The 17,127-nt window shown below is 38.6% G+C and overlaps 1 protein-coding gene across 1 annotated transcript; it reads right to left on the bottom strand.

Annotated features, from left to right (window-relative positions):
- Positions 1-827: 827 nt before the first annotated feature.
- On the bottom strand, positions 828-16,109 carry LOC134801951 (uncharacterized). The gene is made up of 4 exons (XM_063774587.1): positions 15,988-16,109; positions 9,170-9,301; positions 2,128-2,252; positions 828-1,682 (listed from the first exon to the last, which is right to left on the bottom strand). Exons 1-4 carry the CDS (start codon positions 16,012-16,014, stop codon positions 1,676-1,678), a joined length of 291 nt encoding a protein of 96 aa, XP_063630657.1. The 5' UTR covers positions 16,015-16,109; the 3' UTR covers positions 828-1,675.
- Positions 16,110-17,127: the final 1,018 nt, after the last annotated feature.

Below are 17,127 nucleotides of genomic sequence, written 5' to 3' on the forward strand. Positions count from 1 at the left end.
CTGTACAGAATAAATACAAAATCAAAACTTGTCTCAAAAATAGTTATTTACGATACAAGTGCGGAAAAGAGGAAATTCGAAACGAGTGGAGATACGTTAAAACACGACCGAAGGGAGTGTTTTAAATCGACACGAGTTGCGAATTACCTATTCGCACGTGTATCGTGCAACGTTTTACAGTACCTACATAGATATGGCCCTTTAAACTTTCGACATAGCTACGGAAAGTGCTCATTCCCGCACTAGTGCGGGAAAGTAGCACTATATGCACTGAAAATGTACTTACGTAATTTTCCGTTTAGTTACAAAAATTCCATAGGTATGTTTCCAGAGGAAGATTTTTTTAGGACACTGAAATTACCTATAACCAAATTTTATCGAAATCAGTCGAAAAAAGAAATCGGATGACAAACTAATTTTTTTTTTTTCATTTTTTATAATGAATGGGCTTACTCATGGCCACAGACTAGCCGAGGCGTAGTAAATTGGCCCTAGTATGGCTCCCTCTCCTTATCTCATTTGATTGATTGTGCTTCTAGTATTTAGAGGAAGGCCAGCAATAGGTAGGTTTTACCTTAACATCGAACACAGAAGTAACTTTATCGCATATAAAGCGGATATACAAAAAAACCTTAATCTACAAGTTGAATACAAAAAGGTACCTACGTCAAGTTATTTCTGAGTTCGATATAGCAAGTGCTAAAAACTAAAAGTTTTACCCGAATATGCGAGTTAAGGATGGCCCACGTTAAACCGGGCCGTCTTCGGGCCGAAGCTTCCGGCGCTTACTTTTCTATAACAGATGACAGATGACAGACGCCGGAAGCTCCACCGACACGGCCCGGTTTAACGTGAGTCATCATATATTTACATAAATCCGACGTTTTAGCATAACAAAAATGGATCATTCTCAAAAAATGCGGTCTAATTGCCGCGACCCATACAAAAGGTCATAGATTTAATTAAAGAGTGGCATTTAGACGCCACCGAACACATATTCTCAGAGAATGACCCAAAATGTCTTAAATATATGTACATATTAAGTCGGATCACTCTCGTTGGTCAAGTCGAAAATTGCTCGGCATATTTCATTACATAATGATGATCTTCAAGTGAAGTTGCGAGATGATTGAATTTTCGACCGAATCCATAAGTGGCCCGTTCAATACGAGTATAATTTGATTGGTCTGAGTCTTACGTAATTTTTTTTGTAATGCGTCAAAAATAAATTCCTCCAAATTAATTTAATTTTAGTTCTATTTTTCGGTATAATTTAAACTTGATATACATTGTCGTTAAAGGTCTGTGCACGATGCATGTGCGCAGACGTGCACGTGCGCGTTGTAATATACAGATCCTTATGAGAAGCGGTACACCGCAAGCGTGACGTGTGCGTGCACGGCTCTAACATTTTAGCGTACGCACACGCAGCCGGTGTGCTCTGGCCTTAGTGGACCCGCGACACTTTACAATACGTTGAACAGCTGATTCATTCATAGCTATGAATGACGCCATGTCTTGACGCTCGACGAAACGTTACACTCACCGCTGGCCGCTCGCACTGAGGCTGTACACTAAGTCTTTTATGTTGTCTTTTGTATTACCTACTAATTTTTTTTCTTTTGTTGTAATTTCTCCAGCCACAATTAGTCATGGTTCCTCTTTCGGCACTTCTTCATTCCCTGAAAATACAAAAAATAATTGATTATATTGTATTCAGTAGTTCGACATCCTCGAAAGGATGAGTGAAGATCGGGCAGCCAAAAGGGCTTACTTGGGTCTACCGACTGGATGCCGTCCTGTTGGTCATCCTAAATATCGTTGGGCAGATAGAGTGGAGGCAGATCTCCGTGAGCTCGGCGTCGGCGAAAGCTGGCGGGATACCGCTCTGGACCAAGCAAAGTGGCGTGCTCTTGTGTTGGAGGCAAAGACTCATTTTGGGTCATCGCGCCAGCCAAGTAAGTAAGTAAAGTTCGACATAGTTTTATTTAACCTTTTGAACGCCGCGTCATCGTGAACCTTGCTGGAATGCCCGAAGATATTGGGCTGTAGCTGCGCGCGTCAGTTAACGTCTTTGCCGGTCAAAAGGTTAAAGTTGATTTAAGGCGACGTAGAGTCGCACCCCACCTTCCGAAGTAGACGTAGTCATAACACCACTTCCTGGCGTTCAAGTCTGCCGAGCAGCAAGTCTTGTAGGCGTCCTTCCCTTTTGTTAGCTTGGCGCAGCGCTGGCATAAGTCCACTAGCTCGTCCTGGGGACAAAGAAGTTACTGTACATTTTTTTTGTTCACATTCCCTTTCCTTCTCGTACACGACCCCATTCGAACTTTAAGATACGTCAAATATTACGTCTAGATACAATATGATATGCATTAGATATGTCTTTTTTCTTTCTTTTTTTTATCTACGTATTTAAAAGGAGCCTTTATCTATGAGACATGTCGGCTCCGTTGGGCCTCTACATTACATGAGTTCCAATAAGTGTTACTAGATATCAAAAAAATGGTACACGAATTTCGCAGGTTAGACAGGGGTTCCGCCAATATCGACTGAAAAACCCCAACATCAGTTACTGTATAGCCCCCAGCTTCAAATAGTTGTGCCCTCTTGTCTCGAGTCCGAACACATTCCATTAGGAAGTGCTGTACATCCTCGCCAGACTCGGAGATATCGCAGTTGGGTGACTCTGCTATCTTCATCAGATGAGCAAAAATTTTTTTAATGGAATGTGACCGGACTGAAGCCTGTGGGCACGTACAATATTCGCTCGGTTTAAGTCAGCAACTTCCCACCAGGGTATCCGAGGAGGCTCACATTGAATGATCTTGTGCCAGATTCCTTTCTCTTGCGATCGTTCATCGAAAAACTCCTTCCAGCGACCATACAACCATACTTTTATACTTTGCGACTATTTCTGAGAAGTCTGGAGCGACATCAACCTCAGTTCTCTCAGAAGCAGCCGCTGCCGCCAACCGGTCAGCCTCCTCGTTTCCCGCCAAGCCGATATGTGACGGAACCCACTGTATTTTCAAACACCTTCCGCAATTTCGGAGCTTAAAGATTTGTATTAAGATTTTGTACGCCAGTGAAAAGCACCGTTCGCCTGAGGCACACCGGCTCAAATGCTGAATGGAGCTTTTACTGTCCGTGAAAATTGCCACACTGGGATAATTTTGATTTTCAACAAACACTAAAGCCTGATAAATCGCAATGAGTTCCGCGGTCATTATAGAAACTCCAGTTGAAATTTTATATTGTGCTGTTGTGGCACTAAAAGGATCAAACAAGGCATCCCCTATTTTTATATCGCACTTCGACGCATCAGTGAATATTCTATAGAAATTGGTATATTTTCTATTCAGTTCTCGAACCACATCAATATTACGCAGAGCATCGGCGTTGTGTTTGTGTTTTGCACCAACAATAGATTCTAAACCGCTGTACAAGACTTCATGTAATTCAATTTTTGACACCCAAACATCTAACTGAAACATTGGTAATGGGAATGACGACTGAATATGCTCTTCAGAGATTTCCTCATTTACGACAGCTAAAGGAAAGGTTTTTTCCTTGTCTTAGTCCAGTACCCTCTTTGGCATGAGGCCCGCAACTCCAGAACCTCATCAACCGTGGCGCTATTTGACCAGGTTAGTGATTTCAAGCAAAACCTAGTGGCCAGGAACCATCTACGGAGATGCAATAGCACAAGACATAATTCACTTTGCATAACATGAATCGGTGTAGACCTGATAAAGCCTCCGATTACCCTTAGACCTTGGTTTTGAATTTTTCCAAGCTTATAGATGTGTCTGTTGGCGCTATTGTGAAAAAGTGCACTCGCGTAATCCAGTCTACTTCTAATCAAGATGTGCAACCTCCGTAGGTGCTTAGGATGTATTCCCCAAGACGCGCCAGCTAAAGTTTTCAAAATGCTAAGGTATTTTTGGGTTTTTTCGACTACATAGTTAATATGCTCTCCCCATCGTAGATGTTGGTCTAGCAATACAAGTAAGTATTGGCCTGGCCGCGTTAGATATGTCAGTGTCAAAAGTAACGTTTTTGTTACCTTAAGCCGACTAACAGGCCGCCGGACGATATCGGCCTGTCAGTTAGAACAAAAATTTGACAGTTCCGAACAACTCCGGCGGACTGTTAGTCAGTGGCCTGCTTTAAAGTCTTTCAAGAGTATGTGGCCCAAAAAGTAAGCAAAGAGCTTATGTTAGTGCAAAAAGTAATAATACACTCATGGATAAATTTAGAGGAAAGTAAAATAGTTTAATTACTAATTTTGAAATTAGTTTAGCTGCTGTAATGTACTAATCCTAATTAAACCTTTTTTGGCGTTCCTCTAAATTTGTCCATGAGTATAATTATTATGTTAGTACAACTTTGACTTAGTAACACTCAAATGAATTAAATGAAAAATACTGAATACCTTGTGGTATGAGTGTCATTTTCTTAGAAAAATAAACAAATCTAATCTATTTATAGGGTTTTTAGTAGATACAGGGTTATTATTATTATTTTAGGACTTAGGTAAAAGTAACAACAGGTGCTTATCTTAGAGCGGTCTACACGATAGCTAACAGATTATAGCAAAAATGTATATTCGCAATCATATCATTAGAGATATCTATTTTTGTTGCGATAAAAACATTAACATAGTAGATTAATATCTAAAACTCTAAATTATCGCCGTGAAATGATTTGCGTAATCTTACGATAACATTTTAGGTCACTACTGTCACTAGGTTATATTATTATATTTTGCGCATTTCGTATCTACGAGTATTTACAATCCCAGATAAATGCACAAAAACCTACAAAACAGAACATTACATTCACACAGAAAAGATTTAGAAAAATGAATGAAAATAAAAATGCCAAAAGTCCAAAAGAAAGTTCACGCAATCTTTTAACCTAAAACCCTAGTAACTACTAGCTATATAAACTTTTAACCGTTATGTGTGTGGTGGTCCAAAATAATGGGTTGAGCTGTAACTATAAGGACCAGAATAAATCTTTGTCAAAAAACATTTAAAAAATGACGAAAAATTCGGCCGGGATCCTTATTATACACAGACATTAGACAAGCATTAATATTTTCTCTTTTAGATACAGAAATGGCAATAATAATCTTGAGTAACAATTTTAAAAACAAATAATAATCCAATTAAAGTATGTGGTACCGATATAAAGGAAATTCGCCAATAAATAATTAGAAAACCATACTAAGTTTAAGTATTTTAAAGGTATTTTCCTATATAAGGTAAATTCCATGCTAAGTTCACGCAATTATATAACCTAAAATCTTAGCGTCTAGCACTATAATTATCTTAAGTCTCTTTTAGATACGCAAATGGCAATAATAATCTGAGTAATAAATCTAAATACAAATAAACAAAATGAAGCCGGGTGGATGACCAGAGTTACCAGGCTGGATATCAACTGGTATTTAGTAAGGTCTTAAGGATATCAGGCGGAGATAATGACAAATTTATGGCTCCAGAGGACAAAATATACAATAATTTGTATTATTCTTTCCTTGCCCATGTTATGTATTATTGTTGATATCAAACTTAGAGGATAAAACCAAACGGAGACGCCATGTCTGTAATTTTCGGTACAAAATAGTCTGCCGATTTTTGCGGGGGAGAGGCAAGTCAAATGTATACGTAACGTAAAAATAGCCATGTCAGATAAACGTCAGTCCATACAATGTGTGTGTGATGACCATTGGCCGCCTATTTTCGGCAGAGGGGAACGCCTGGTTAATGGCTACTTCGTTTAGTTATATCCTCTAAGGTAACAAAACACCATCTCTCTTAAAATCGATATTAACCTCCTCTTATATGTATCTCCCCTGTGTATGATAAGGAGGACCCTAATTTTTAACCATTTTTTCGGTTTTATTTTGGGAACAATTTTTTCTTCTCTATCAGCATTATCGAGGTTTGGACCCTCAATTTTTAACAGCCATAATATAAAACACCCATATAAAAAATAAAAGGATTGAATATTTGAGTGCCTGTCATATATTTTAATATGAATTCATATTTCAAAATGCTTCGAGCGCAACTGCGGCTCTGAGTAAAATAAGACCCTGAGAGCTGTTTCCCACTGAAGTCCAGTTTTTTGCGGGTATGGTTTTTTGCAGGATCCCGTTTTAGTAGTATAGGTGCTAATATAGTAAGTTTCATGCGAGGATTCTGTTTGCGGGATCCTGCATGCATACTACAGAAAACTGGATCCTGCAAAAAACCGTACCCGCAAAAAACCGGACGTCAGTGGGAAACAGCTCAGAAAAGAAATTTTGTGTATAAAAACCTATGTAAAAATCCAATAGCTTTCAATAAAATAGAATAAGCCTCAAGGTTTTCCTATATTGTCTATCAGCAATACTTATACTTAAATATAAGATGATATTGATAATAACATTGAAATTTTATGGTGATAAGATTATTAACTAATCATTTTATCACGAAACGAGCCGAGCCGCATTCGTTGTTGTCAAACAAAAAAATCGGACAAGTGCGAGTCGGACTCGCCCACCGAGGGTTCCGTACTTTTTAGTATTTGTTGTTATAGCGGCAACAGAAATAGGTACATCATCTGTGATAATTTCAACTGTCTAGCTATCACGGTTCATGAGATACAGCCTGGTGACATACAGACGGACAGACGGAGAGACGGACAGACGGACAGACGGATAGTGGAGTCTTAGTAATAGGGTCCCGTTTTACCCTTTGGGTACGGAACCCTAAAAAAACGTAACAGTTAAGACCTGTACGTAATTAAAATCCCATCAAAAACAGAAATGAGATATAAGAGCCAAGTTCAGTATTTTGAATGTGCATCGTTGTTGACTTCGCTGGCAAAATAATTGAAATCTACCTATATATTCGGATGGTTTTAAAATGTCGAGATCCACTTTCAAAATGTCGGGATCAAATAATCTGTGTCATTTAATTTAGTTTTACTCATACGTTTATTGTTTTAGGAGTGTTCGATATTTTATGATCTTATATTTTTCAACTGTGTGTCAAATGTCCCGTAACAATAGGTACCCGTGATAAAAGTTATCCCCTAATTATTAAAAAACGATTTATCACATCAATGCCGTCCAGTCACGGGACCGTGACGTAATGTTTATACATACATAATATCAAATAATATATATACTTAAGTTATCTTTATCACTGCATAGATACCGTTTATTATTTGACATACTGCCGTATTCGAACTTCAAGATATTCACAAGAGACGACACGTACTAGATCCATTCTAGATACGTTATAGTTTAGATATCAACTAGTTCTCTTTTGCAGCGCAATTCGGCCAACCAATGTCATTTTTACGTTAGATAGCGTAAGATTATAGATATTTTTTACTTTGGCACTGACCTCCTGCAACTTACGCGGAACGCTCAACTCGACTTGGACAAATTTCATACTTGATGTCAACACAATCAATTAACTATTAACATTAAGAAAACTTCCTATATGATATTTGCCGCGAAAAATAAATCAATCCCCCAGCTTCCGTCCTTAACCATCAATACCAAAATAATTCACCGTTCCCATGAAGAAAAATACCTTGGCCTCCACCTAGATGATAAATTAAACTGGAAGTGGCACATTGAACATGTAAGATCTAAATTAATCGCCTTAACTGGTGCACTTCGTAAAATTGCTGGATGTGTCCCTCATAAAGTACGGATGACTGTTTACAACTCTTTAGTAAAATGTAATTTAGAATATCTAGTCGAAGTATGGGGTTGTGCTGCCAAAACCAACTTAATAAGTTTACAAAGATCGCAAAATAAATTAATAAAATCCTTATTCAAGTATAACTACCTTATGAATACCAAAACACTTTACAAAAAAACCAAACTATTCAATATAAAACAACTATACACCTATACTACTTGTATCTTAATTAAAAAAATCATTACGAATAAAATACATACAAACATTACATTAACAAAACGAAATTTTAGACATTGCTTGAGAAATACAGACAAAATCAAACTTCTTAAGCACAGAACAGGATACGGCAAAAGAAACGTCATGTACGAGGGAGCACAGATGTACAATAACTTACCCAGTGAAGTGAAAGATTCAGACAAATCATTAAAAATGTTTAAAACCAAGTTGAAAAAATATATCAGTGATAATGTATATTAATTATTATCATCGACTAGCTGGATGTCTGTAATTGTAAAACATGCATGAAATTCTTTATAGTTTAAGCTCATTGTAAGTGAACTTTTGTTCTTTATGAGTAATAAAATCTTTAAACCCAGATATCTATTAGATGTGAATTGGATCTCTAAGTCATATCCTGAGGAAATCGTTCAAGAGTATCTCCAGAATCGCGCAAATGTCATATTTGACAGGTTAGATCTTAAACATATCGTTATCGAATCTTAGTGATGTCTAAAAGATATCTAATAGATCTCTATTTCAAAATCCGAATCGGGCCCATAATAGTTACACATTTTTTGTATGCTTCCGGAATCAATTGATAAATAATCGTAATAAATACCATAGTTTATGTTTTGCCGGTTTGTGTGGAGTTTCTTGCCGGTCCCATATTGGTATACCCACCTACAATTTAGGAGGGATTTAAAGGATGACTCATGCTAGACCGGGCCGTGCCCGGGCAGAGGCGTCCGACATGTCATTTTCTATGACGGCTGATCGGTGGTACTTTCCGTAGAAAACGAAGCGCCGGAAGCTCCGGCCCGGCCCCGGCCCGGTCTAGCACGAGTCAACCTTAAATCTTCTTGGGTCAGTGGTGTAGGGTTAGTTAGAGGTGTAGGTTCATAAGCGCATTGCAACATGCCTACTTGTAAAATAAACTATCTTTGGGTATCTTTGGATGCGAATTCAATTTAAAATATGATATTCGGATGGCAACGGCTGCATTACTATTGCAACATTCCTGCGGCGGCGTTCATGCCGCCGCTGTACCGCAACAGTCTAAAACTTTGCCCTTTAACATAACTTTGCCCATCGCGTCACAGTTGAATTCAGTTCAGCGCTTTCTTCACTTTCTTCAGAAAGTTATTTCGCTTTTACTGAACTGTGACGCTTTGGGCAAAGTTATGTTAGAGGGCAAAGTTTTATACTTTTACGGTATCTGTCAAAAATATAAGAGCACCTACGTCTGTTTTACACTGAGCGGACTCGGAGAAGATGCCAGTCGCCGGCTCCGACTTTCCGGGGGGTCTCGCGTTCGAGTCCCGGACCAGCATAGCAAGACACATGCTTAGAAGCAGCAACGCTATTGAGTGTTTCTGAAAAAAGAAAAAGGATATTTAATAATAAATAAATAAATAACAACAAATATGAAAGGACATAAACACAAATTGACTAAGTCCCACAACACGCTCAATAAGGCTTGTGTTGTGGGTACTTAGACAACGATAATATAATGTATAGAAATGCCTGTTCTTATTTATATTGTTTAAATAAATTATTTAATTTATATGATAATACATCATCATCATCTCAGCCATAAGACGTCCACTGAACATAGGCCTCCCCCATATAGGTATATTGTTATTATATTATTTTCAGAAAAATAAAATAATCATAAATGTATAAATATTTATAAATACTTAAATACATAGAAAACACCCAAGACTCAGGAAGAAAATTATCCGTGCTCATCAAACAAATAAACCTTAACAGGGTTTGAACCTGGGACCAGCGGCTTCAAAGGCAGAGTCACACTAGACCAGCCAGACAAGTCCTAATAGATAATTAAGAATAATTATTTAATTAATTAGCAGGTTGTTTCACTAATTGATTTCTTTCGGACGGTTTGAAGACTGCACTCACAACTTTCCCGGCTATCGCAATCGCTTTCTCATTGATCTGATAACTAACATGTCGTATATAATTTTGCAATATGATAATGTTTTTATTATACAGACTCACACTTATTGGTTTTGGGTTATATTAGGATTAATCGTAACGCCTAATTCCCGGAGGTGTAGGATTTCCATTTGCTACGATACTGACATACCTCATTCGCTTCCTTCACTTTTATAAAATTTCTCATACATGCTCACCGGTTTAGGGTGCTCTTGACCTAGCCTTTCTTCAGTATTTCCCCGATCTGATCAGAGAAAGTCCGCCGAGGTCTACCCCTTCCAACTCCCACTTCTACTTCTCCCTCATATACTCTCTTAACCTTCTTTCACTCATTCTTTCCACGTGTCCAAACCATCTCAATTTTTGTCACTACATCTTCGTTCAGTCCACCGTTTTCCCTTATCACACTGTTCCTAATTCTATATTTGTTCAACGATATTCTATTATTTTATCCAACGATACTTCTATTTACTCTTTCAACAGATTAACCTGGTTAAATCTATGCGTTTACATCAATATTGATTGATTAAGACGCGACCTTTAACATCAATAACAATGTGCCCTAATTCCTGAGATTATCATCTATATCAATAAAATATAATACCTATCTACGCTTATTGAATAAATAATTACTTATAAATAGATAGGGTTTGACCCAGTTTCTAGTTGTCATGTCATTCAAGATCGCTAATCATCTTGGTCGCAATATATCATGGAGAGGATAAAACTGGAAAAAGTATAGCAGAGCAAAAAACTGCAAAATTGCGATAAAATTCAGGATCTTCAATGGCTAGTTTCCCCAATGTACTCGAAGCTCGCACCTACCACCGTCGACGTTTTCTTTATCACAAATAAAAAAATATCCAAGACGCACACCATCATTCGACGCCATAGTGAAAGAAAATGAAAAGTGAATAATCTTAGCAGCAGCAGAAAGAAAAATGAATCATTCACTCAAGTGAACATTCATTCGAGTAAACCGTCTGATCCCACCTTAAGGCACGACTTTCACTCCATCTCGCATCCATCAGCGTGACGGATCTTCAAGGTCGTATCGAAACAAAATCGAAACTAGGTCCCGATGTAACACCTCTGGAGTTGCAGGCGTCCATAGGCTACGGTGACTGCTATCTTCTAGCTACTATCGGGCGGGCCGTATGCTTGTTTACCACCGATATGGTATTAAAAAAAGTCGTTAAAAAGAGATTCAGAAGTCGGGTTCATGGAACATTCGGCGCGCGAATCCAACTCGCACTTGGCGATTTTTATCTTACATCCGTCTAGTCTGTTATCTATTACGATACTGCAAATCATGGCATTAATGCACAACTATTCCATATTAGTGCGACAGTGGCAGTTGCGTTTCGATCGCTACGGAGCGTAAGATATTGGCATGTTGGCTACGCGGCCCAGTAGGTACCATAACGGAAACAGATCGAATAGGCACCTACCTAAAACTCGAATTGGCCTGTAAGTAAGATAAGTAATTTTTAATTGAGTAAGATAAGTAAAACTCGTGTAAGGTGAAGAGATAAATATATGTGGCCTTGTCCTACGGACTTATTCGTGTTTCTATCATAATAAGTTATTATTAATAACATAGTAGGGACGCCGGAAGTTTTAATCTACCACTGACTGTTCTTATCTTTCCGACCAAATAGCAATTAAATTTATTAGAATATAATCGATGGGTGAGATAAGACTTCTATAAATAATCGATATTAATTAAAGACCTAATTATCTAAGTTGTCTACTATGTAGACCAAAAGTTTTTAAGAAGGGGCTGAGTCGAAATCCTAAGATGAAAGGTCCCGCACAACGACCAAATCTTCCGTCACAAGTTTCGTACTTATTTTGTTTTTTTTTTCTAATTTCCTGGATTCACACCACTTACCTACCTACTCCTCCCCCCTACCTTCACCTCTGCCTACTTTTAAAAACACGAACCATCGTTAAAAATATGATCATTCATGGTAATAACTCAGGTAAGTTTATAGGCATATGTACGATAGTAAGTTCATATTTAAGATAAACTACCTATTTTTGCACCGATACAAATGTGTAACCTGTTTACAAGAACGCAGTAAACAAGGTTATTGCAACACCTTTATTAATTGGCTTTCTCCGTTTATTTATAATTAATAGCAATTAGTGAGATAGTAGAGCATATTATTATATGTTGATAGACTTTGCACGTATACTAGACTATTGCAAATTGGTTCTCTATTCTTGGCGTCCTATTAGCCTGTAGTCGGCAGTGATCCTGCCTACAAAGCAGGGAGGCTTTGAATCCCTAGTACGGGCATTTATTTGTGTGTTATGGATATTTTTTAAGTCATCTTCTAATGGGACAACTCGGCTTTATATCACCATGCTGACAATTATTTATTGTCAGCATGAGAATCCATCGTTCATTGAGCTGCTGGTCTATGAAGTAAATATTGACGCTACGTGGCTCAGCAACAATAAGATTTAAGTACGTCTCTTCAGATGACAATTCCTTCCTGACTTTGAGCCCTTGCGCTATGAAGGCTAATTTTTTAAATACATTTCTGATTGAAAATTATAGCCTTTAATGCGATGTCCGCAAGAAAGACGCTAACAAGTCAAGCATACAATAAAACGTGATATATGACATATTTATTCATCACGGGCACATTACACCTGCCAGGCTTGTGGTCGTGTTTTCCGCTCCCGCATTGGCTTACACAGCCACGAAATACGTAGTGTCCCTACCTAACACTGTTTGTATAGTCTATAATAGACTCGAAGGCTAATGATGATGACCCAGGACCATTTATTTTGGCTCAGTGGTCCAAAAAGAATCTTGGCCTTCGAAACGAGAGCGTGCCACCTGTCCCGATCCTGCGCATTACGCTGGTTCGGTCACCTACTCAGAATGGGAGAGGATCGGGCTGTCAAGAGGGCGTTCTTGGGACGACTGGTAGCCGTCCTGTGGATGGGCCCGGGTATCGCTGGGAAGACAGTGTGATCCATAATAGATAATTATAAATTGTAAACAACGTTTGGTTAAGCCAGATGTATCGCAGGATATAACTTAGCTCTCGGTCTTGAGATTATAGCTTAACACCCAAACAGTTATTTTAAATTTGCTACTGGTGTGTAACCGTGAACCACGGACAAGACATCCTCCAGACTGAGCATAGTAGCTTATAGCTCTACCCCTGCCACAAATACGATAGTTTTACTCCATTTTCGAGTCGAAAGTGTCTTTGTGTGACGTCCGTGTCTTTGAACGGAGCAATCACGGCACGGGACCTCGCTCACCTCGTCCCCCGCACCCCCGTATTTTTGGCAGCATCAGTTTCATGAAATAATTGCTCTAAACTCCGTCTAGAGGATTCCTAGTCTATGCCACGAACTGAAAATATTCTTTATTCAAATAACTGCGTAGGCCTAGCAAAAAGCACACCAGTTACAAGAATCATCTTAAGCTAATTTATATTAAGTAATTTGAAGTTTTTGACAGGGATACTTTAAAGGATGACTCACGCTAGACTGGGCCGGGGCCGGGCCGGAGCTTCCGGCGCTTCGTTTTCTATGGAAAGCACCACGTGATCACCGATCAGCCGTCATAGAAAATGACATGTCGGACGCCTCGGCCTGGGCCGAACTAGGTCTTCTTTAAATCCGAACTTAAGAGTCCCCAAGCAAGCTTGGCCGAATTTCACCTTCCCATAGAAATGGAGTTTCGTTCTCATTTTAAAACTACGTATTGGATTGTAATGAAACTTTGCACATTCAATGGCATGATGTATATCTAGTCCAGTAATCAAATTCTTTATTACTACACTAACGTACAATATTAAAATGTATTATTATTCATTAAATAAATATAAATGTTGTATAAAAACTTATAAACTAAAATTATACTAAATTAATAAAAATAAAACCTAGACTACAATAAAAAACTGCCCCTCGGCAAGGTTCCGTAGACGCTGGCAGCATTACCTCACTGAATTGCAATGCTTAATGCGCTGTGCGAGGAAGCTGCCAGCCCTACGGTCCCCAAAAATTTCAGGGCACTATGGGACCCCACGGGCCGAGTGTTTCCACACCAAAAGCGGTAAAACTATATTCTTGGCCGATACGGCTGTACTTAGTCCTTTTCCTTCGCTCAGCCGCATCTGCAGCTGCACTGAGATGTAGATGAGAGGTGAGACGGAGGTGCCATGAAGATGGGACGGGGCCAGTGTATCGACGCATGTAGCGTCCCACACCAACACCCGCTCCATCTCCCATGGAATCAATGACATGCCGTCCGGCCTCTTACCATCGTCCCTGAGGACGCCGGAGGGCTCCAGCAAAGCTGGCACGTTAGCGCTGGCGAGCGCGCGTCGCAAGATGTCGTTAAGGGACGAGTGCCTGGAAAAACGCCCAGCACGTTTTTGGCACGAGAGTCCGTGGTGGCTGCGAACATCAACATCAGCACCACAAGGGCACCGATGAGGAGTACAAACACAGACATCCAGCCGCAAACAGGTTGCCACGCGCATGGTGTTAGGTTCCAAAAAGGTACCGGTGTGCACCGAAGGAAAAGCGTGCAACCAGACCCCGGCCTCTTTGGTCCCCACCGCCAAGAGTCTGATTTTGAACCAGTGCTGCGGCTAAGAAGGTCGTCGTATATAATTTTGGACTGGACGTCATCCCAGGCCCTCTGTGATTCCCGATTCTCGGGAAATTCTTTGCCCGGGCAGGCAATAGACCAGGCGTTCTTGGCATCCGCCAAGCCAACAGTCTCATAGTTTGATGGGAAATCCCGTAGTATCTTACCTATGAGAGCTGCCGTACTATAAACAGAATTGTCCTGTAATTAGTTTATATTGCTCCAGTTTATAAAACAAACGAATTAGAACAAAAACAAGTTTAGTATGAAAAACTTCGATTCGCTGTATTTTTTTAACTATGATATCTGAAGCTAGATATAGATATATACTCCTATTGTACGTAAGTACAACGTTTTAAGTACTACGTTTTTATGGAAAACTGAGCTTGCTGGGGACTCTTAAACTTAGGTACTATGCCCGTGCTACGTATGCCGTGCCGTGCCGTGATGCGTATGTTGTGCCAAATTAAATGTAGGTTTTGTCCTCGTTTTCAAATACTTGCAGTTATTTTATTACGCCCTTATCATTTCTCGTTAGATTTTGTTTAACTATGCCCATATATAAGTATTAAACTGTTTGGATTTAACAGTTTTGAATGATTCGCGGTTAGTTTCACTATTATACTTATATCGATCGTGAGCTCGAAAACAATACAAAAGGTAATCACGGTCCATATCCCGGTCGATATAAGTCTGTTTGAATTTAGTTGGAAAAATATGCCTAGAATTGACTTATTGACTGAGGTATATTTAATAGTTATTCTAGAAATCAAACGAGACGAACGAAAATCATTTTACAAATGATTAATAGTTATTTGTTTTACAAGGGGGCAAAGTTGTTGTTTAACCGCTCGTTCTAATATTGATACCCGAGCAAGCGAAAGATTCCAAAATTGAACCACGAGGGAATCTTAAGCATTGCGAGGGTTTCAAGGCACGAGAGTTAAACAAACTTTTCCTCCGAGTGAAACACAAAATTTTTCACCATACCAACGCGAGGAAAATACTAACTATGAAATACCAAAAAAATCAAATCCAAATGAACGCTATTAAATATTTATCATTAAAAACCACAATTTAAAAGTTTATTCTATCAGCCAACATGAGCAAACAACTCAAAATTTGCATCAGATTACTTTGCCTCACAGGTGGATAAAATGCAAGTTTCTTATCAGTTTTTTGAAGTACAAAGAGAGCCTTTCCGAGCCGGTGTGGTGAAAAGATTATTATATGCATCAATTCAAACATATCAAAAATAGCATTTCAGTTAAAACTTAGTAAAACAATAAGAAACAACTGAAAATTGTATGAAAGCCTTAATTGTGTTCAAACTTTTTTTATGAACGCTCAAAAACTAGCTTTTTGCACGCGAATTTTGCATCATAAACTATCTCTTAACATCCGCACTTTATTTTAAATAAAAGCAAAAACCAAACAATAAGTTCAACAATCGATCACAAAACAAAATAAACTCACCAAAAGACAAAACACTAACGCCACCATTTTCACTAATTCTCACTAATTTTTCTCTTTTAAAAGTCAATGGAACTTTTGCAAACCAATCTCCGGTTCGTTCGATCCCGCGTTTTAGTACCGTTTGGCGGCTATAAAGTAAAGCCGGGGTATTAATGATATAACCGGGAGTAGTGTTCCAACTGCTATCTGTAACAACCAGTACAGATAAGAGCTGTGATTACGTGTAACCGTTGGTTGTATAGAGGTCTCGTTATACTGGCTGGTTATTTGTTTGTTATCGTACACCTATTCGGCGCGTGCTCTTCTAGTGATAAAGATAAGGAAGGTGGTGGGCGATTGTTTCCTGATGTAAGAATTGGGGCTTATTGAGATTTAGATCTTTGTATACCGGGTTTTTTATATAATGAGCAAAATGGGCTTTTCTCCACTGTCCAGGCAATCCGGCTGTGGAATGCTTCCTCTCTCCATTAGGCAGGCTCAGAATAAATTCACTTTCAAGCGCATGTTGCGCATGTTTGTTTGACAAGGTTCAAGGTTCGTCTTCATGATGTTCCTCAATAGGTTTATAATTATGTACCTATGTATGTATATTTATATACTCTGTATACATATACGAGTATTACATACTTACGTAGGTATCATGATTATAATGTATAGTTTTGTATTAAAATGCACCAGTCCTTAATCTTTGGTTTAGCCCTTGGTAGATTGGTAAAGTATTACCTATGTATTGTATACTTTCTGTCATTAAGTCCACAATTTTTACTTTCATGTATTTTACAATAATGTTTAAATAAATTAATTAAATACGGCTTTCTATTAAATAGAAATTAAGAGGTACCAAATTTTAGGACTGTTCTAGAGATTTAAATAAGTTTTAGGCAAAAATTTCATTATTTTTTTTTTTTCATTTTTCATTTTTTTTTTACGCTGACTGTACTTTTCTTACGACAGACAACTAATACTCAATGAGACACATTCTAAAAACCCGTAACACAATTAGGTTGCGTTGTTTCATCAGAGTTCCTATGGCCACCTCCTGTCTCCATCATCAGATCAGCTCGATGGTACAAATCGGAAACCGGAAAGTGGATCAAATTTAACTTGCAAGATTTAATTACAGACCGACAGACAACGGGA

This window comes from Cydia splendana, chromosome 23 (assembly GCF_910591565.1).
Source record: "Cydia splendana chromosome 23, ilCydSple1.2, whole genome shotgun sequence".
In the NCBI taxonomy this organism is placed as follows: Eukaryota; Metazoa; Arthropoda; class Insecta; order Lepidoptera; family Tortricidae; genus Cydia; species Cydia splendana.

Excerpts from the sequence above, each read along its gene's own strand:
- LOC134801951 (XM_063774587.1), bottom strand. The coding sequence starts at position 16,014 with ATGGTGGCGTTAGTGTTTTGTCTTTTG. Across the intron at positions 9,302-15,987 it reads CGTTAGTGTTTTGTCTTTTG|AAACACTCAATAGCGTTGCT; the intron begins GTGAGTTTATTT and ends TTCTTTTTTCAG. Across the intron at positions 2,253-9,169 it reads CCGCTCAGTGTAAAACAGAC|GACGAGCTAGTGGACTTATG; the intron begins GTAGGTGCTCTT and ends CTTTGTCCCCAG.